The sequence below is a fragment of the Ursus americanus genome, chromosome 17, assembly GCF_024610735.1.
Source record: "Ursus americanus isolate L20-20 chromosome 17, mUrsAme1.1.p, whole genome shotgun sequence".
Taxonomy (NCBI): domain Eukaryota; kingdom Metazoa; phylum Chordata; class Mammalia; order Carnivora; family Ursidae; genus Ursus; species Ursus americanus.
This window is the reverse complement of record NC_142143.1, coordinates 5204325-5224972: the sequence shown is the minus strand read 5'-3', so window position 1 is coordinate 5224972 and position 20648 is coordinate 5204325. Positions and strand designations below refer to the sequence as shown.

Sequence of the window (20648 nt, the reverse complement as noted above, 5' to 3'; positions counted from 1 at the left end):
GGGAACAGAGCACACACATCATGTCCAGATCAGCACGTGTGCAGCCAGGATGCAGGATTGCCAGGCATTTGTGCTAAGCGGGGGACTGAGAAAGCAGGAGGCAGAACTGGATGGCCCTTTTGGGGGCCTGGGGAGGCTGGCCTCAGGGACGTGGGTCCAGCTGTTCTTCAGATAACATATGCCAAAGAGCGTCCATTAAGTGATGGTGGCCCTCGAGCTCCTCGGGAAGTCGGGGCTCTTGCGTATCCCTAGAGAAGCTCATTTGCCTGGGGGAACCCACTCCACCATCCTTTCTTTGCTCCTGGCACGGGGCTGCATTTTGATTTCACTGTGAGCCACTCCTGCGGGCTCGGTGGCTTCCTTCTCCTGGTTGCTGGTCACCGTGCACGGTGGCTGGCCTCAGCTGCCTGCTGGCACTTTGGACTTTTCAGAATTGGCATGGGGGGGGGGGAGTCACACGTGTTGCTGGCACCGTCCAGCTGCCTTCCTGATGTTTTATGTAGAGTTGAGGTTCTGTCATCATTCAGCCTCATTAGTGTCTGTTTCAAATGCTCAGCCCCCATACAAAGATGTTTGTGGTGATGCCCGAGCAGTACCTGAAGGATCTTTGAGATTAGATCATGCCTGGTTTGCAGTGACATGGATGTTTCAATGTCTGGGTTTTTTGAGAATCGGTGACGAGGGGGTATGTGGCCCCTCGTCATCTGAGCAGTTAGCTAATGGGGCTGTTGCACCCCTCGATACTTACACATACCTGAGGCTTTCGAGGTCTGGTTTGGCTCAGTTCCGCCAGGTGGGCACGTCCTCTCTGTGCTGGGCCCACCTCTGGGGGCACAGGGGTGACGGGTTGGCCTCTGCCTCCGGGAGTCTATAATCTGGCAGTGACACATTCACATGCCCCCTAGGTCGTAACCCGGAGCGCAGGGGCTCGCGGTGAGTTCATGGCCAGACCTTGCAGTCTTTTTTTTTTTTTTTTTTACCCCTCTAGATTTTAGTTATTTACTTGAGAGAGAGCACAGAGGGAGAGGGAGAAGCAGACTCCCCGCTGAACAGGGAGCCCGATGCAGGACTCGATCCCAGCACCCTGGGATCATGACCTGAGCCAAAGGCAAACGCTTTACCGACTGAGCCACCCAGCTGCCCCTGGGCCTCGCAGCCTTGCAAGTGCCTGGTGCACTGGGTGAGCTTGTCAGGCGGGTGACTCCCTGACACCCAGTGCAGGTACTGATGGGGGGATGGGAAGGGGAGACCCAACACTTACTGCTTGACTGCTTCTTGTTAAATTAGTTGTCACGACAACCTTAGGATCGTGCCTCGTTATTATCCCCTGCAGTGGAAAGACAGTAAAAGATAGAAGGAGACGAAGCCCGTGCCCGAGGTCATTGTGTGACGGACCTCCAGAGCCTGTGTGTTCTCTTATTCCGCCTGTACCGGCACCTGCCCTGGGCTTGGGGGGGCTTTGGATGAGGGACCCTTTGTAGGGTCGGTGTGCGATGCCATGGGGAGGGATTTGGGCTTTGTGTGGGGAGGCAGTGGAAGGTGGGCATGGTCTGTGGGCAGAGGAATGACCTGATGGGCTGTGTTCTGGGGACGAAGTCTTGAGACAGTGTGGGAGGTGGACTGGAAGGGAGGGACTGGGAGCCGAGACCCTTAGAGACCAGAGCAGACGCCCGGCCTTGCACGGCTCCAGCCGCCGTCTCCGGCCCCCGAGGATTCTACCTGCTGCATCTGGTAGGTGACTCAAATAAGCTGACCCACTTGCTCTCCGCCTGAGCCGCCGTTGTCCCTTGTCCCTACAGGATCAGTCATTCTTTATGAGCAAGAGGCCCGCGCCCCTCCCGTGTCCTGGTTTCTGCTCGCCAGGTGGTTTATATGGTAAACCTGACATTTCACGTTCACCTGGAAGTCTTTCTTCCTATTCTCCTTCCCGCAGACAATTCATTTTGCTGTGGTCCTCGCCTTTTTTCTGATCACCCGGGGCAAAGGGGAAGAAAAGGCCTGATCTGGGCCGGGGAATTGTCTGTTTGACATCAGCTTCTGAGCTCCAGCCTTTTTTGTATTTATACTTAAGTAACTTTTGGTATCCAGAAGACCTGCTTTCCCGGAGACGGGTGGATGGCTTTGTTCTCGCTGGCCTCTCTCCTGGATGCCTGCGGCAGGTGGCTGGTCGCGGCACACGCCCCAGCCGACGAGCTTTGTTGCTCCAGAGGCAGCTTGTCCCGCTAAGTCCCTAACTGCAGAGCAGAGCCCTTCCTCTGAGCCCTCTCCCTCCGTGCGGCCACATCCCAGTAATTGGGTCCTTGGTGACCCACGACTGCCAGGCTAATGTAAGCCTTAATGGAAACTCTCCTTTTCCACCCAATTAAGTGGCTGGAGGTGGAATGTTTTGCAAGAACATTCTGTTCCCCGTTCTCCTGACTTTGTGTCTCTTATCTAAATTCCCTGTTCAGCTCCTTTTCGTCTACGTAAACACGTACTCTTCGGTCCCACAAATGTTTATTGCGTCCTGATGACACGTCAGGTTTTGTGCAGGCTGTGAGGCTGTGGTCCTGAGCAGCGCCCGGCCCCCATGCACTCCTGGGTGGGGGCGGGGAGGCAGGCCCTCCCCACAGCTACACTGACGGGGTAAAGGATTGTCGTTGTCATGGGCAAGGGGAGCCGTAGGAAGCCGGAGGAGGAGCCCTCACTCTGTCTGGGGCCTGAGTGCAGAGAGACTGCTCTCCTGTCTAATCTGGGGGTGGGGTGGAGTTAGCCCTATAGAAAGGGCATCTCTGGTGGTGGGGACAGTTGGGGCAGCGATGTGGGACATGAGCAGTTTTGGGAAGGCCTCATTACAAAGGGGAGTGCAGAAGGCGGAAGCTGCAGCTTGATGAGGGGTGGGGACTGTTCATCAAGTGTTTGGGGGGGGTCGTGTTTTACTGTGGAGCTGGCGGGAGCCGTCTTGTGGATTACACCAGGGACGTGGTTAGCTTTGCGTGTCGGAAGGACGGCTGCATCAGAGAGAACGCCGTTTGCCAATGACAGAAAACTCAGTGGATTAAGAACAAAATGGAATTCATTGGTGACTTTTGACAGAAGGGGCCACCAGTGGCTGGCCTCAGGTAAGGCTTGATCCAGCACACAAACGGTGTGGCTAAACTGTTCTCTGCGGTCTGTCGATCCAGTGCCTTCATTTCCAGGTTCTGTTCGGTGGTAGGATGATAGTGAGCTTCCACCTGCGTCTTTGCTGGATCAAGGTCACTGGGGAAAAGTGCCTGTCTCATTCTGCGTTCCCAGTGCAATCTTCTTGTAGCTCTGAGCAGGCCAAGCCCATTCCTGGCGTGTTACCTGTGTTTCGGGGAGTATAGCGTGCCCGTTGGCTCCACACTGGGGCTGGGAGCAGGTCCCCACCTGGATTGTAACTCCTGAGAATGGGGGGTACATGCTGGTTCCCTCCAAGGGAAGGCTGGGTTCTGGTTTGACCAGAAGAAGGTGACGGGGTGCTGGGGAGGAGAAACAGCTGAGTTCAGGACGGTCACCTGCAGAAGGGAAGAGGCCACGGCAGGGCCCATGGGAGGCCGAGTGGCCGTCCTGGTGGCAGGTTCCTCCCCTCTGCCCGCGGCTGCCCCAGGGACAGGATACAAGATGCTGCATCTGAGGAGGGTCCTGCCCAGCATCTTGCCTCCTCCCTCTGTGTTCTTTGCATATGGACGTGTTTGCGGGCCTTTCATCTTCAGCCTCTGGCTCCAGAATCAGGCTGTCGTTTGCAGTGGCTTCGCGTGGTCAGGGCTGTGCTGCGAGGTTCCCTCTCTCAATTTCTCTCCCCCTCCAGATTGCTTGCCGTGTCCCCTGAGACTGGCAGTGTTGCCTGGAGAATCCCAAGCCCTCCCCCCCGGCCCCCCGATTTCTGCTACTGAACCCATTTTCCTAGGGTGTGGGAACCAGCCTTTTGGAAAAGAGGGTCTTGGGAGAAGCCAGGGTGGTAAGTGAACTCATTCATTATTGCTGCGGAGACAGGCAGCCCCGCCTTCGGCTCAAGATCGAGAACAGGGAGTCAGAGAAGGAATGAAGTTCTGGGTTCTCCCCATGGGCAGGAAATGGCCTGTGCTTCCCTCTGATCCCACCGGAAGCGGGAAGATGATGTGATTTGGAGAACTGCAGGCCTTGCGTGGGTCAGATCCATCCCTAAGTGGCCAGGCCAGCTTGGACGTGGCACGTTGTGTTAGACCTCGTCTGTGGGGGGAGCTTCGCATGACAGCACTTACGAGGTGTGCCCAGTAAATGTCCTTCCTTCCTGGGGAGGGAAGCACCCGTGCCAGGTGCTGGCCAGGTGGAGAGTTGTTGAAACGTGGCCCCTGTATCCATCTCTGAAAGGAGCACGAAAGTCCCTCGCCGGTGTGGATTTCAGGAGCTGGTGGGGTTTGATAATGTCTTCTAAGTTAGGTCTGGCCCGGCATCAGCAACATCGCCTTGGGGCTGGTTATTGGCACCGAGTCTTGGACGCTGCCTCGACCTGAGGGGTCAGAATCTGCCTGTTAGCGCAGGCGATCCTATGCATTGAAGTTTGGAAGCCTGCCTGAGTGCTCAGGAGGGGCCTGGTTAGCAGAGGGCTCCGGCGGACGGTGGGAGGGGACATGACTGGTGTCCGGGTGGTGACTGGGGTATCCACGGTGTTGTCTCAGGGTCGGTCCTGTCTCATCCTGCAGGGTTCCCAGAGGATGTGACCCCTCAGCTTCCCTCCCACACCTTTCCCAGGCCGACCCAGGCAACCACACCCTTCCCTGGTGTCCCCTAAGCCAGAGGCCATGGAATGACCCATTCAGTAAAATCAGAGGAGTCGCAAATGGGTTTCGGATGGTGCTGAGGACGGGGGATTCCAAGGTTCTGAGCTGTGTGGATGCCTCGCATCCAGCAGAAGGCCTTTCCCGGAGCCTGGAGGGGATGACAGAATTGCCTGGGGGAGAGCCGTTCCTTCACCCCCAAACTCACCGCTTCTCTCTTGCCCGCACATGAAGGCATGGGCGTGTGGCCCTCTGTGACGTCCCCGGGGTCCGCAGCAGACACAGCTCTCTTCATGCAGGCCGTCCTGCGGGGAAGCCCCAGGGCTGCGTCCTACGGCGGATGGAGCCCCCCCACATGTGGGCCTGGACGCTCTGCGGCCTCGAGAGGCCCCGGCAGGCCTCCTTCCCTGTAGGATTGGCTGTCTCGGGCTTCGGGCCGAGCCCGCGGGGTTCGGGGCACAGGCTCCTACCAGAGTGTCTGTTTGTTGTCCTTCTTTTGACTTCATTTCACAATAATGTAGGAACACGGTTGTGGCCCAGCCTTCCCGTCTCCTCGTCCCTCCGCCCTCGTCCCTTCCAGAAGTGACACCGCTCTTGTCATTTTGGAGTGGAGCCTTTCCTTTTCTCCACGAATGTAGACGCGTACACCTAGAAATACATAGTTCGGAGTTTCTGATTGTGCTATTTGCATAAATACCTTGCTTTCTTGTTTTGAAAGCGCCACGATATGTATTGCACTGTGGGGCTCGTACGTTTACTCCTTCAGAGCCTCCTCGGTGCCAGGCGCTGGGCCAGGCTGTGGGGCGGAAGGGCCAGGCACGACCTTCCCCTCCGTCTGCTGCCGGCACCGCCCTCTCGGCGGCCTGAGAGCAGGCCCCGTCGGTCTCGTTCTCCTGTCCCCTTAGTGCCCGGCGGAGGGCCGACACGGAGGTGGCCTTCGACCGGCGTCCGTGGGATCCGCAGCCTGCCGACCCCGAGGCTCGCTGCTGCTTCAGTGGGACAGACCTTCAGCTGCGAGCGCCGCGTGGGGGTCAGAAACACCTGCCGACCTCCTTTGGATTTCGCTTTATTGAAATGCTCACACATTTATTTTAGCCTCGAAACTTACTTCGTCTCGAGAAATGGGATGGAACCTCGAGCCCCAGCAGAGCAAACCCCATAAAGGAGATGTCAGGCTGAGCCGTCCTTACGGCGTGGGCCACAGTCACGGGACTTTCTTATTCCTGTGGTGTTGTCTGTGCGCTTCCGACACTCCTCAGCTGAGAAATTACCGTGAGTTAAACTCACGTAAATACAGCGAGCTCGTTACAATGGGCCGGCATCCTCGTGACGGGGCCAGATTCCGTGCCGCAGTGAAAACAAACCGGATCTGCCACTTTAAAGGTCAAGAGGCTCTCTCTGGCACGTTTTCCCTCGCCGATCGGTCGCTGAGAGTCATTTCCCTCTTGTCCCACATCCCGGTTGGGAAGGGCGGCTGCTCTCCTCGGGGCGGGGGCCGTCAGCTCCCACAGCCTTTGACCCCAGGCCAGATGCTGCCGTCCATCCGCTAGAATCCTGAGACTCGTGGAGATTGAACCTGGACATCATAACCTCCTGGGAAAGACCGGGCCTCACACTTCAAGGCCTTTGCAAGCGTGGTAGCTCCAGAAAGAACTGCCGACCCTGCGTGGTGATCCTAGCTCGCAGTGAACGCCAGTGTCTGCGGAGGTCAGAAAGAGTGGCGCCCCCCCCCCCCCCCCGCCAGCAGTCTGCTCTGCGTGACATCTTCCTTGGGCCTGATTTTAATGGAGCTGTGAGATCTTCACGAGCGGAACAGTGGGACTCACACACGGCTGATGGATTTCATTATTCTGATCAACTCTGACTTCGGCAGAGAAATGACCCCTCTGAGTGCGGACGGAAGCCCTCACTGTGGGGCAGAGGCCGGGAAAGCCTCACGGTTGGATCCTCCTAGGCACCGAGAGGTTTCTGTCCCCCTGCCTGCCCTAGCCCAGCCCGTGGGGGGGACTCGGTGCCTCTACCCTCCCTTTGCTTTCCTGGCAACTCCGAGGACCGCTCCGTTCCCTTGAGGACCTGCCCGACCTGGGAGTGGAAGTGTCTTGACCGGGACCCGTAAGCGTCCAGAGCCGAGGCAGCTTTCCTGGCGTTTTCTGGTTCCCCCTGTAGACGTGGATCAGGGGACGCACTGTTTTGTGGGGGTTTTCTCTTTGGTCTGGTTCCCGTGGCGCTGCTGAAAATTCTCCTCCTGATCTTTTGTTCTGCACAAAAACCAGGAAGCGTAGACATGGCGTCAAAAGTCCCCACAGGTGGCAAAACATCACGGCTGTGTTGAAATGTCAGAAAATGGAATTGTCACCACTTAAGCACCCGAGGCCGCGGCCCACCCCTCGGCAGGCCTTTGTATCCGCCACGAAGCCCTGCGGGTGAGCCCCCCATAGGCTCCCTGCACCCCGTCTTTGCAGGGGGTGCGTCGTGATCCCCCGTCCTGCCCCGGCGCCTCTTGTGGAGCGAGAGGCCGAGAAGCCTTGTGTGTTCAGACCCCCGCGTCCCTGACGGTGACCTTGCTCCGTGAGCCAGACGCTTTCAGGGCGTGCGTGCCCAGGAATGTCAAAGGGAAAAAAAAAGGTGCCTAAAAGCCTGTGTTTTTGGAAAGAGCTTGGGTCTAAATAAATAAATGAAAGCCATACAAAGGAAAAGATTAAAAAAAAATCAAAGATGGAACCTTTGCATTTGGCCTGGAGTGTAAATGGCAGGCTCTTTATGAGATGCTGTCAAGTGTTGAGGTTATAGTTTCCAGTTCTTTCTTCCTTTTTATGTGCTTGTAATTCCAGGCAGGAGAGGTGTTTTTTTGTTTTTTGTTTTTTTTTTTAAGCCTTGCCCAGTCCTTGGGTGGGGTGAGGGAAAAGGAACGGGCTTTGGAAACAGCCTGTATACATCGATCCAACAGATGCTAAAGCTAGCATTTATTGAGTGCTTACTGCATGCCAGCACCTCATTGAGTCTTGTAATCTCTCGCCGAGGGGTGCCCCCATTTCACAGATGATAGCTGAGGCACGGAGCAAATAAGTAGCCTGCCCAGGATCAGCTCGTCGGTGGTCGAGCCGGGATCTGAAACCAGCAGACTGGCTCCAGGGTTCGAAGGCTTCCGTTGCACTGCTCCTCAAATGTGAAGACCTACAGTGTGCAGGAGCTGAGTTAGTGCTGGTGGGGGTGGGCAGACGGTCCAGGAAAGAGGAAGTCGGACAGTTGTGTGACGTGAGCTAGGCAGAGAGGAGCCCAGTGTGGGAAGGGAGCACCCAGGAGGGCTTCCTGGAGGAGGTTGCCAATAAGCTGAGGCTTGAAGGTGCGTAGGACTTAGCTGGGCATAGTGAGGTGCAAGACCATGTAGAACCGGCTTCAGTCCTGACTCTGGGGCTCACTGTGGGGTGTACATCAGGTGCCTTCTCACGTAACAGGTGCCTGCCCAGCCCAGGACCCAGCCGCTCCCTCACTTGTTAGGAGATACGATGAAGGGATGTCATGAAAGGTGCCTGGCACATAGGAGGTACTCCGGAAACATGAGCGGCCCTCTGTCTGCTTCCCACAGATGGCTAGGAATGTGGGTTGTGCATACACTGCAACCTGAGGTTGCAATCCGATGGCCCCTGGTTGGCGCACAGAATTGGAACAATTTGCTTACATTTATAAATTGGGAGATTCCACACTAAACCCTTAATTTGAGCTTTTTTGAAAGCTCATAAGACTGGTGACTGCTGTCTGCATGTCCCGGTCTGCCCCCTGCCCCTGGCCAAGTGAGGGGTAGCCGTCCCCAGAGGGACACTTGTGCTATCGAACCCCCCCCCCCCCCGCCTTGGCACTGTCTTCTGACCTGGGCTCCGTCCTTCCTCTCAACCTCCTGGCTTTTCCCCAGCCCCGTGTCCCCTGTGCAGCCCACGGCCACGCAGCGGCACCCCTGGGAGATGGACTTGGGTGCAGTGGGAACCTTTGCTATCGATTTCCTCATGGCTGGCTGGCTGGTTTTATGTGGACAAGGGCATTCGTCTCAAAACCATGGTGCGCACTCAGGGAATCAGTGAGTCTTCAGCCTCGTGGCATCGAGCCCCTGTCTGTTGGAACGCCCACACCCGTTGTGCACACCAGACGCTGGCTCTCCCAGGCCAGCAGATCTTTCTCCGTGACTCAAGGCAGCCGGCGTTTTGCATTTTTGAAGTGTTCGGCTTTCTGGCAAACGGACCAGTACTTTAAAAACCAGAACATTCCAGGGATTAACAGAAGGCCACTAAACTGGCAGAGTGGGGTCCTTGGGGAGAAGCCATGGTTCAAGAGGAGCCCCTCCTTCCAAGTGTCAGACTGACCCTCGGAAGATATAGACAGAAAGGTCCTCAGCGATGGGGCTGTGTCCCCTGGGGAACCCAGGCTGTGAGAGAGTCCTGAAGAGGCGTCTGTCTCGAACCCTCCCGTGGCTCAGCATTGATGGGGCTGCTTGGTGGACTTCCAGAGTCCAGGCTCTGATTTGTCACCCGTATGCTTTGCACAGATTCCCAAAGTCCCCGCTCCAGATTCTTGCTGTCTTTCAAAGCTGTACTCAATTGCTTCCTCCTCCAGGAAGCCTTCCCTGGTTCTTCCTGGGATGCGGGAGAGCCACGCCTTCCCCTTCGTCACTCTTTCCTCCCTTTGTCCCTCTCTTGGAGCCTGTTTCTCACCTCCGTTCCTCCCCTTCACAGAGCTTGTGCTCTGACCCAGGAGCTGAGCATTCATGGTCTCACTCCTCAGAACTCCCTGTGAGGCAGATACTGCTGTTACCCCACGTTACAGATGGGGGCACTGAGGCGAAGGGACCCCTCCGGGCCACGGGCCTGCGTGTAGTCAAGTGGGATTCACTCCCCCCCAGCTCTGACCCGGGCTCGTAACCATCGCGTCTGTCCTTGTTTCCCTCAGAGCTTTGCACACAACAGGCTGCTTGGAATGTGCTGTTGAACCAGAGCCTGGGCGGTTCTGTGAGAGCAGTTCTCGTTTATAAGGTCGAGAAATCGCGGGTCCTGTTTAGTGTTATCTTTGATGTTCAAGGGCGGAGTGGAAATTTCTCTGTTTCCATGTGACCCAATTTCTGTGCTTTGAAAATGCTGTTTCGTTTCTCCCCGTGTCTTTGAGATCAGGCAGCAGGGCCCCCTGGAAGCATTTCCGCGTGTCCACCCCTCCGCCCTCCTCCCGGTCGCTCTGGCGCACGGCCTGTGTCCTGCTGAGCGGATGACCCGTTACAGGTGCATTTCATGGCTCACCTGCATGGCTCACCTGTGCCCTGAAGCCCCCTGTGCCTCCCTCCGCCTTTTCTTCTTTCCTGGGCTGTGAACATAACCACATCCCCGACCACCTGGACCTGAAGGGGACCCCCCCCCGGCCTCTCTGTCCTTCCGTGATGTCACCTGGGAAATGGAACTTAGGCGTTCAGGGTCTCCGCATACACCCGCTGACCGATTCAGGAGTACGCGCTTCGTGTGTACATGACTTGCGTGCAAGATCCCCTTTTCCACTTCCCTTTCTCTGCCTTTGGAAGCTTTCTGCTGGCTAAGGTGCTCCTCGTAACTCATCACATAGTAAAAGCGATTGCTGAAATGCCGTCGCTGCTTTCGGAGCTGGCCGGGCCCCGGGGGCGTCTGTGGAGTATTGCTGGGGGCAGGGCGGGGGTGTCTCACAGACCCCCCTGTGCGTCATCCCACTCGAAGGTGCTGAGCGTCTGCATGCGTCTCGCATGAAGTTAAGCTAGGGGTTTGCGGATAAAAAGACGGCCGTGTGTGCGGTCTGTTCCTAGGATGCGCCCTGGGGAGGGGGGTGTGGGATTAGGGGGTGTGCGTGCGCGGGGCCGACCATGGGACGGCTTCCAACATCCAGACCGGGATGTTGCTGGCAGAGGGTCTGCTTTTTCTTTCCTTCCCTTCCCCTTTCCCTTTCCCTTCCTCTCCCTCTCCCTCCCTCTCTCCCTCCCTCCCTTCCTTCTTTTTTTTTCCTTTATTGGTAAAACATACATATCATAAAATGTATCATTTTAACCCTTCGTGAGCGTGCGCTTCCGTGGCACGAAGCCCGTTCTCGGTGTGGTGCAGTCACCGCCACCATCTCTTGAAGCTTTTTGTCGTCCTCACTGAAACTCCGTCTGTGTCAAACACAAACTCCCCTTCTCCTGCCATTCGACTTTCTGTCTGAGGATTTGCTGACTCTGGGTCCCTCACTGTGTTCGTCCTGCTGTGACTGTTCCACGCGGCGTGCTACCCTCGAGGTCCATCTGTGTGGTAGCAGGTGTTAGAGTGGCCTTCCCTTCCACGGGTGAGGGGTGTCCTGTTGGAGGAGCAGATCGCATCTCGCTCAGTCACTCTCCCGTCAGTGGGCTCTTGGGGTGCTGCCACCTCTGGTGAATCGTGCTGCTCGGGGACATGGGGATGTGAGAGTTTACTTTGTAAAAAGCCTCGTCTCAGGGCCTCCCCTGTGTGAGACGCGGGCGTCCTCGTGCGGGGCGGAGGGCCGGCCATCCGCAGAGCCCACTGTGTGCCTGGCTCTGGGCTGGAGACCTCACCTTCATCATTTCGTCCTCCCAGGGGCCCCAAGGGGTGAGTGGGACTTGTCTGGGGTCGCACCACTAGCAGAGTTGGGGGCACTGCCCCAGCCTGCCTGCTCTGAAGCCATCAGGCTCTGTCCCCTTGGTTACTCCTCACATGCCCGGGATAGGCGGTGTGACCGGAAGAGAAGGCCCGGGCACGTGGGTGACACCGACGGGGAGGCCAGTCCATGGCATGTAGTTGGGGACTGTGGCCCAGAGCTCTCAACCAGGGCTGTCAAAAGCAGCAGGTGCCCAGGCCCCACCCATTGAGTCAGGTCTTGGGACTGGAGGCTGGAGTCCCTGGAGTAGCTGGGCGCCAGAGGAAACAGTGTGGCAGGGCGAGGGTGTTGGTCCCCGGGGGTCCTGGTGGTGCCCCCGGTAGATGTGATTCGAGGCACATTCCTGGGGGGCGAAGGATCCTTTCTGCCACTGGCATTCATGCTATGCCTCTGATCCTGTAGCTCTCTGAACCCTGTGATTATCGAGTGCTCCCCCAACACACACACACACACACACACACACACACACACACACACACACACGCAGGGGCTGGTGCTGTCCACACCGCAGGTCATGGTGCCTCCAGCTTGAAGCCTCGGGTTGGGTTTGTTAGATCTGTTGCATGCTCTAGTGCCCCAGGGCTGGCCATTACCTGCTATCAGTCTTCCCTTAAACCTGCCCGTCAACAAAAACATCGCTCTAAATTCAGGACTTGCCTGTGTGCGTGTTGGGAGCGGCCTCCACCCCCGGATCCCATGGCTGAGGACACAGCTCTCCAGGGAGCAGGGGAGAGCCCCCCATTTCAGGCCCTGTCGCTGCGACTCCAGCATTGTCCACCTCAGCAGCCTTGGGCGGATCTGGAAGCATCTAGAAGCTTCCGTGTCTTAGTCATGTATTCCAAAGAGCAGCGAAAACAGCCTGGCAGGGCTTGGCGGGTATCGGGAACTACTTGGCACGAGAGGCAAGCACTGCAGAACGTATTCTCGGTTTGGAGCATTTTTGCTCGGACTCTTTCTGGGCGACAGGCCATTTAGGAATGTTTGTTAAATGCTTAAAAAGCAGGAGTTGATTCCTGTGTTTCCGCTGCTGACATGCGAGGCCACGGTACTCCATTGACATTGACCCTTGTTTTCCTTTCTCGACAGTGAGTGACCTGCAGGAAGAAGGCAGACATGCCATCAACTCGCCGATGTCCCCCGCCTCGGCGGATATCCACCCCGAAGACACCCTGCTAGGTACCGTGGGCTCTGCCAACCCCCTGTCGTGACGCCGCTGAGCTCCTGCGGTTGGTGAGGCCGAGAAGGCGCACCAGAGGGATGGCCAGGTGGCATCCGAGAGTCTGGGCTCTTAGCTCAAGGTCACGTTCAGAAAAGTCGGTAGGAAAGAAAGCCCAGTCTTCCTTTGTAAGCTTCTGCCGGTCTGATTTCACACGCCAGGTGTATTAGTAGTTACGTACAATGAGGCCAACGGATCGAGAGTTGAGCACCATTGGAAAGACAGCTTGTTACTAGCACAGTTCCCGAGGTGGGGGCACCCCGGGGTTGGGCAGGAGGCAGGAGTGAGGGGAAGGCGTGGCCTTTCTTTTCTCGTGGGAAGGACTGGGTGGGGCAGGGTAGGCAGGTGTGGACCGGCTGGTTAGGATAATCTCGTGGGGCTCTAGGCGCTCTCCTGAGTGGTCTGTGTCAGGCCCTGGGGGGATGAGGGCAGGGGCTTGTGGGCTGGGAGTGTGAGAGCCCGTAAAACAGGTGGCGGCTGGGGGCGGGCTCTGGGTTGTTTGGTTTGTGCATCAGAGGCCGTCACAGGGGAGTTGTTGGCTGTCTTGGGAACTGGCCAGCCCTGGGAGGGGCAGTGTCTCCAGGTCCCCAGGCTCTGAGGTGTCAAAGCATTCGAAAATACAGAAAGTAAGAAGCATAGTTAATACACCCTAATCTCTGCACAAGCCAGAACTGTCCCGAGGCCGTGGGCTTGCTGGGTAGGACCCACCAAGTGGTGGAGGCCCCTGCACCCACCTCCTTGGGACCACATCACAGCCAGCACTGATGAGGTGACAGTCTGGACACATTTTTCTTAAAGCATGTTTTGGGATCTGAACAGTCTGAAAGGCGGTTGTGGAACATTCCGCTTATTTCCAAACCCTGGTTCAAAGGGAAGTCCTGGTTGGTTCCTCCGTTGTGGTTTCCACGACCAGGCCAGGCCAGCAGGAGCTTGCGGAGAAATGCAAACACAGGTTCAGCTTGCTGGACCTGAAGCCAAGTGCTGGATGAGGGCCCTGGGATCCTGCTGGGGTCCACTGTGACCCCTCTCTCCTCTTGGAAGAGCTCGACTCTTCATTTTTGCTGTTGCTGGTCGCTTTCAGTCCGGCAGAAGTGCCTGCTCCTGGGTGACCCTCTCTAAGGGGAACCTGGGGACTTGTTCATGCGTCTGGAAATTAGCTGGGCACAGAACAGGATACTGTACTTTGGCCTGTGGATATCTGGCACTGAGTCATTCTTCACCGTGGGGGCTGTCCTGTATCTTGTGGGTTTGAGCTTCCTCAGCCTCTACCCACGAGATGCCACCAGCTGGGACAACCAAAAATGTCTCCAGACATTGCTACATGCCCCCTGGGGTGGGGGAGGGACACGGTTGCTCCTGTTGAGAGCCCTGACTTAGACTAACGGAAGGGCTAGAAGTCTTATCCTAAACACATGGCAGGCTGTTGTTTTGTTGATAATGCCTCAAACTTGCCTTTCCCTGGGCCCTAACCCTTCTCGTTTTGCCATCTATATAAATAGCCATTCTTGGGCAAAGGGAGTTGGTGTCCTTGTTTTTTCCATAAGGTTCCGCTTGTCCCTGAAGTTCATGTGACTTTGATAAGGACTGACCTGGTCAGCACCTGGAATTGAGATCTGAAAGGTGAAAGGGATGTGGAGTAGAGGAAGTGCGTATCAGACAGGGAGCAGCATGTGCCAAGGTCCTGTGGCAGGCAGTGGTGAGGCTTGTTGAGGAGCAAGGGAAGGCTAAAAGGGCTGGAGAGTGGAGAGTGCCCGTGGATGGTGCTGGCCTTGGTCCCAGGAGCACTGGGATGCTGCTGGGGGCCTTAGCAGGGACATCCCAAGAGACCCGTGTGTGGTCTCCTGTGTGTTACCTGGAGTGTCCCTTTTGAGCATCAGATCTGCGTGACTCCGAAAATAGTTTTCCACTTTCTCAGGTTTTAAAATTTGCTGTTATGAAGTCAGTCCGCTCAAAGCCATTCTGTTCCCACTGGCATGGACAGGGGCCCAAGCTCCGTGGGAGTCTGCCTGGGCCCCAGGAGCCTGGTCATTGCCACCTGTGTGTCCTGCGGGCCCACCCCCTGCTCAGGTCCCGAGGCCTCCCCCTCCGCATCCCCTTATGCGGTCAGCGGTACCTCCACACTGTCTTCTGTGCGGGTAGTGGTCGGTTTTGTTCTGGATGGTGTCAGGCCGCCAGGGGGGCTTTCCTGCACGTAGCCCCTCTTCCTCCCTATCACGCCAGCCCCTCTGCAGCGGCTCCTGGGCCCCACCGTCCGTAGATTGAGGCCTGAACGTGGAGGAAAAATGGCTAACAAATAGAACGGGGATGAACACATTTTATCGTGAAACATCATCACCCCCTCTTTTTTGCTATTTTTTCCTATTTTTTGGTCCGTACTATCTTACGTAGCAGGGAGCTTTCTCAGTGTATGTATTTATTAACAGTGGCTGCTGGGACCTTTTCCCACGGGTCCGATTCAGCCCATGTGTGTGCGGTCCTCACAGTGTGTGAGCCACTGAGAAAATGACTGGCTTCTCTGCTCTCGGTCCCTCTCCCCTACTGGGGGCAAGGGGAGCCGGCCGTCCCCGCAGCCCTGCCACGCCCACTTGTGCTGACCGCGACTCTCTTCCCCGGCAGAGGAGAACGAGGAGCGCACGATGATTGACCCCACCTCCAAGGATGACCCCAAATTCAAGGAGCTGGTCAAGGTAAGGAACCCCTAGGTCAGCGCCTGCCTTCTGGGCTGCGGTGGGCAGACGGCTGGGCTGGGTGGGGGGGCGGAGGGTGAGGGGCCGAGCCCCAGAGCTGGTCCCTGGGGTCAGGGAAGCTGCGACGGGAGGGCAGCTTCTGTCTCCTTAGCCTGGTTTCTGAGACCCGGCTCAGAGTGACGCTTTATCTGTGGCGTCTGTGCGTGTCTGAGTGCGATCGCCGTGTTGATTGTTCTGATCTAAACCACGGTGGGGCTTCAAAAGTTAATCCCCCTGGTGGACGAGCAAAAGCTCAGGCGCTGGCCACATCCTCGGCCCCTGAGACCCAGCTCCGCACCAGAGCAGGCGGCTGTGGAACACCTTTCCCTTCTGCAGCCTGAGGCGGAACAGGTAGCCCCCGGGCTCTGAGGACGCTGTCTGTGACAGTCCATGCCACAGACATAGGCTATTAGAAGCGCTCTTCCGAACATTTCTCCATCTTAGCCAGCGCCGTCGGACCCGAGGCGTCGCAGAACCGCTTCTCACGGGGGCTGATGCAGGATCAGGAAAGCCTTTGCCAAACTGTATCCTGGTAAAAATTGACCTTGGAAAGGCCCTTGTTAGGGCCCACCCCAAAAATGTTGATTCTTTTTTTTTTTTTTTTTTTTAAGATTTTATTTATTTATTTGAGAGAGAAAGAGACAGCCAGTGAGTGAGGGAACACAAGCAGGGGGAGTGGGAGAGGAAGAAGCAGGCTCCCAGCAGAAGAGCCTGATGTGGGGCTCGATCCCAGGACCCTGGGATCCCGCCCTGAGCTGAAGGCAGATGTTTATAAACGACTGAGCCACCCACGCGCCCCAAAAATGTTGATTCTTAACAACTGAAGTTACATGGTTTATTTTATTAAGAATTTTTTTCCCCTCGAATGTTTACTCTGCTACTCTGAACACAAGATTGTTGGTGAGGAAAGTGACCGTCTTGTTGTTACGGGGGAACGTTTCAGTAATAGGAAGGGTTTGCACTGTGTCTGTCGGGCTTCTCCAGAGAAACAACTAATAGAACGGGTCCATCTATCTGTCTACACCTAGGAGAGTTATCGTGACAGATCGGCTCGCGTGATTGGAGCCCCCCATCTGTCCACAGCCGCACACCCAGCAGAGCGGGAGCTGTGGTTCCGAGGCGGGCGAGCCAGGAGGGCCGGGGCCGGGGGTGGAGGAGGGTGAATCCCGCCTTCCTCCACATGTTTGTGCTGTTCGGGCCCTCAGTCGATGGCGTGAGGCCCGTCCGTGCTGTCCACGTCGGGAGAGGCTCCTCTGCTTTGCTCAGTCTGCCGGTTAAATTCTATTCCCTTCTGGAAACATGCTCGCAGACCCAGCCAGAAGGAATGTGGGATCCGGTGTCCAGGCCTTCTGTGCCCAGTCCAGCTGACACTTAGGATTAACCGCCACAGACACCTTTCGGCTTTGTAACTTCTTCGGCGTTTGAGCAAAGCTGGAGAGCTCACAAGCATTGCCTTCCTGAAACACCCTCAGGGGAGCTGGTGCTGTCCTCACGTTACACGAGGACAGAGGGGAGAGGCACTGCGCCCCCCCACCCCGTCAGATTACACCTGTTAGTGACGTGTGCAGGTCTGAATGGGTCTAGGCATCCAGCACGTTGTTCACGGAGGCCGGGTTGAACATTGGGTGCCATGCCGGGCCCTGGACGTAGTGAGGTACACAGATCGCCTTCCTCCTGTATGGGGGCTGCTTCATGCTCCTCTCGGATTCACCTGCCCCCCCCCCCCCCCCCGCCCGGCCTCTGTTGTGCTGCTGTGACTCCCGAGCCTGCAGGCTGTTTCGGCCCCGCAGGGTGAGGGCTGGTCCACTGCATGTCCTTCATCAGCCCACGTGGAGGGGACCGCAGCGTCTCGCATCTGGGGCCAGCCCCATGGGACCCGTGTGGGCTCGGCCACTCCAGCTCTTCTGGATTCTGGATTCGGCTGAAGGGCCAGACTACAGAGTACGGGGTGTGCTGATTAGAGGGGCTGGCAGCACGGGCAGGTCCGCGCCCCATCAGACAGAGTAGGACGGAGGACCAGAAGGCACAGGAGAATGAAAGCCTCTCCCTTACTTCCTCCCCCAGGTGGTGGGAGGGCCGTGGCTGCACAGGCGGGGGGCTGCATGGCTGAGCATTGTCGGGTTTTCTCCCAAAGCTGTGGTCAGCTCAGGGGTTCACCTGCCTCACCTCCCTTCCCGCTCACTCTGGCTAGCCCGGGGTTGCCCCCCACCCCAGCAAGGGAGCAGCAGTGAGCTTGGCCCTGGGCTCCCTTTCTGGGGAACCCAGGGGTGGTGGGCTGAGACATGACCCCTCAAGGTGTCCATGTGACTATTACCTCCTTAGGTGGCAAAAGGGAGTCTGCGGATGTAACGCAGGGGTCTTGGTTTGGGAGATGATCCTGGGTCACCCCAGGTGGGCCTAGGGCCGGCACAAGGGTCCTTAGAGGAGGGGGGCAGGGGAGATTGGCCCGCACGTGAAGATGCAGCATGATGACAGAAGCGGGTGCTATGTCATGGGCTTGGAAGGTGCAGGAAGGGCCCAGGTGCCAAGGGTGCGGGCGTCGTCTGGAAGCTGGAAGAGGTGAGGAAATGGATTTTCCTCTAGAGCCTCAGAAGGAGCCAGGCCTCCCGACACCGTGACCGTCGGCCGATGCAGTTAGTGTCGGACTTCTGACCTCCAGGGCTGTACGACAATACTCTGGTGCTGTGTGGGCCACCAAATCTGGGGTCGTCTGTTAGAGCAGCCGTAGGAAACGAAGACACCAGGCCAGGTCACCTGCCTTCCCCTGCTGGCTCCGCTGAGCACCTGGGCCGCACCGGGCGGGCCTTGCGACTTTGCCGGGTTCCTGGAAGGGCCAGCTGTGAGACACCGAGCCGTCTGCTCCTCTGGCCGTCCCGCCAGCCTAGAGTACCTGTGCCAGGAGACGGGCAGTTTCTGGAAGGTTCTGCCTGCTCAGGATGCAGGCAGCATCTCGAGGCAGGCTGGCAGCCTATTTTTCACTTTTTCCAGCCTTTTCCAAAGTAAGCGTGAACACAGCAAGTGGGCCGGCCGTGCCGGGTTGGCTGGCTGGGGATTGTTAGTCGCTGTGACGGCTGCGTGGAGGGGTGGGTGGGAAACATTAGTTCTCACCAATCAGCCTATTTCAACAGAGACATGGGCGGGTGGTGGCATGGGGGACGCCAGGGCTGAGCTTCGGCTGCCCTTCGGTTCGCTCATGTTCGCCACGCGTGTGGGGTGCTGGCTGTGGGGCCTGGGCGTACCCCTGAGTCAGGGTCTGCTGCCGTCAGCACCAGCTTCTCCTCGCTGGGGGAATAGTGGTCCCAAGGCCGCAGCGGCGTGTGTGCAGAGTTAGGGGGGAGCTGGGAGGGTCAGCCCACCATCCTCTCCTGGGGCTGGAGGCCAGCACCACGGCCTGTCCCTGGGGGTGGGGTGTGAGGGAGGAAAGCCCAGCCTGTGTCACTTCTTGCCTCCCCTTTTGGCTTGCTGCTGAGTCCACCCAGATGTGAGGTGAGGGAGGCTGGCCCCCTAAGCCCACCCTCACTTCTGACACTAATTACAAGTTTGGGGTCCCCAAGACGACCTGTAGGTGTGACACTAGGAAGACTCCCAGAACTCACCGAATGATACTTGCTGTTAGGGTTCATCACGGTGAAAGGATACAGGTGAAAGTCAGCCAGGGGAGGAGGCACCTAGGGCAGGCCCGGGAGGGCACCGAACGTGGCATTTCCAGGTGTCTCCTGGTGGCATCGTGGACCGCGTCACTCACTGGCAATGATATGACAGTATTCTCTGAGCAGCGCTAGCCAGGGAAGGTCCCCGAGCCTCATGGTCCAGAGTGCCATCCCGTAGGCATGACTCATTGCCCTGGGGACTAGCCTGTCTCCGGCGATGAGTGTGGCCCAAAGCCTTCACCCTAAGCCACGTTGGTCCTTTTTGGCCAGCCCAAGGCCCCCATGTAAACCCTGTGGCAGGACGCTCCAGGGACTAGAGACCACCACCCAGAGGCCAAGGCCCAGGCCAGCCTGTGCTCCGGGCAAGGTTAGAGTCTGCACCTGGCCTGTGAACTTGCCGCCCCCAGCACGGAGAACTCTTCTCCACCTGTCTGTGTTCTCCCGATGTTCCGTCCTCGGAGACACGGTCTCCAGCCCACGCCCGCCCTGCCCCTGTACTCCGCATCCCCCCTCCTTGCCTTGGCTGGTTTTCTCACCCCGGCTTTCCCTGGCCTGGAACGGTACACTTCCTTGTCTCCTCCCTCTTGAACGGAAGCCTGTGCAGTGAGTGTCAGATTTTGCTCCCTGCCGAATCCCCAGTGCCCGGAGGTGTGCCCGCACACAGCGGTGCAGATCCCCACTGGCAAGGTGAGTGGTGAGGGTGTGAGGTGGTGTGTCAGAACCACCTGTAAGGGGCGTGTGGCTGAGGGACTAGGCGGGACTTTTTGCCACACCCCAGACCTACAGAGTCTGAATCTTGGGAAAGGGGCTCTGGGAGTATGGGGCGAGGGTCAGGGGTCCTTGTGAATTGGATGCTGACACAGGTGGTCCCAGGAGCCCCCCTTGGGAACCGGAGGTGGATGGCCAGTCTTGGTGATTCCAACAGAACACCTCCATGCACTCGACCTGCGTGGTTCTTAACTGCTTTTCACACCCCTTTCTACCGTGGACGTTCCTTGTCCACGCTGCTCGTTGATTACGTCCGAGGAGGCCTGCTAGTGGTCCTTTGCAGGGATTCTGCTCAGAAAGGGCGTTTTCGGTGGGGAGCGTGGACCACACACAGGCCTGAGCAGCTCAGGGGTGAGGTCGGCCGACACCCCGACCCTCTGGGCACCCGCGGGACAGCTCTGAGGCAGCACGGTCAGTCCCCTTGTTTTCTTGCTCTGTTCTCTGTCCTCTGCTCTTTTTTACCTCTTGTCTTGGCCCCTGTCCTGTCTCCCTCTGTAGACTTAGCCCCGCTGACCCCGCTACGGCAGGACTGTCACTGTTTCAAATATTGTGAGCTGCCCTCTGCTTCCTCTAAAACAGAGCGCTGGCTCCGGCTAAGCCAGGCATGAAGAATGAGGTGGTTCATTCAGAAATTCTCTTTGAGCGTCTCTTCGCATACTGGGGCGTTAGGGGGGGATGGCGCAAGGTGCGCCTGGCATCCGGCTTCCTTGATTCCAACCTGGGCCCAGACAAAAGTGGGAGCACAGTGGCGGCGTGCGGGGCGCAGCGGATCCGGCGAGTTATCCCGCCTTACCGCTGTCTGGCAGGCGCGGTGGCAGGTGCAGGGGGCAGGGGAGGGGCAGGCCTGCCGTGGGAACTGGGAAGTGGGCACGAGCGT

At 57.6% G+C, this 20648-nt stretch overlaps 1 protein-coding gene across 3 annotated transcripts in view; it reads left to right on the top strand.

Annotated features, from left to right (window-relative positions):
* Positions 1–20648, top strand: part of PARVB (parvin beta) — a 98089-nt gene that overhangs the window by 33977 nt on the left and 43464 nt on the right. For all 3 annotated transcript variants that reach the window (XM_045779623.2, XM_045779624.2, XM_045779625.2), the window contains exons 2-3: positions 12498–12587; positions 15244–15314. In XM_045779623.2, the coding sequence (XP_045635579.2) occupies positions 12498–12587; positions 15244–15314 (161 nt within the window). The remainder of the gene's footprint in view (positions 1–12497; positions 12588–15243; positions 15315–20648) is intronic.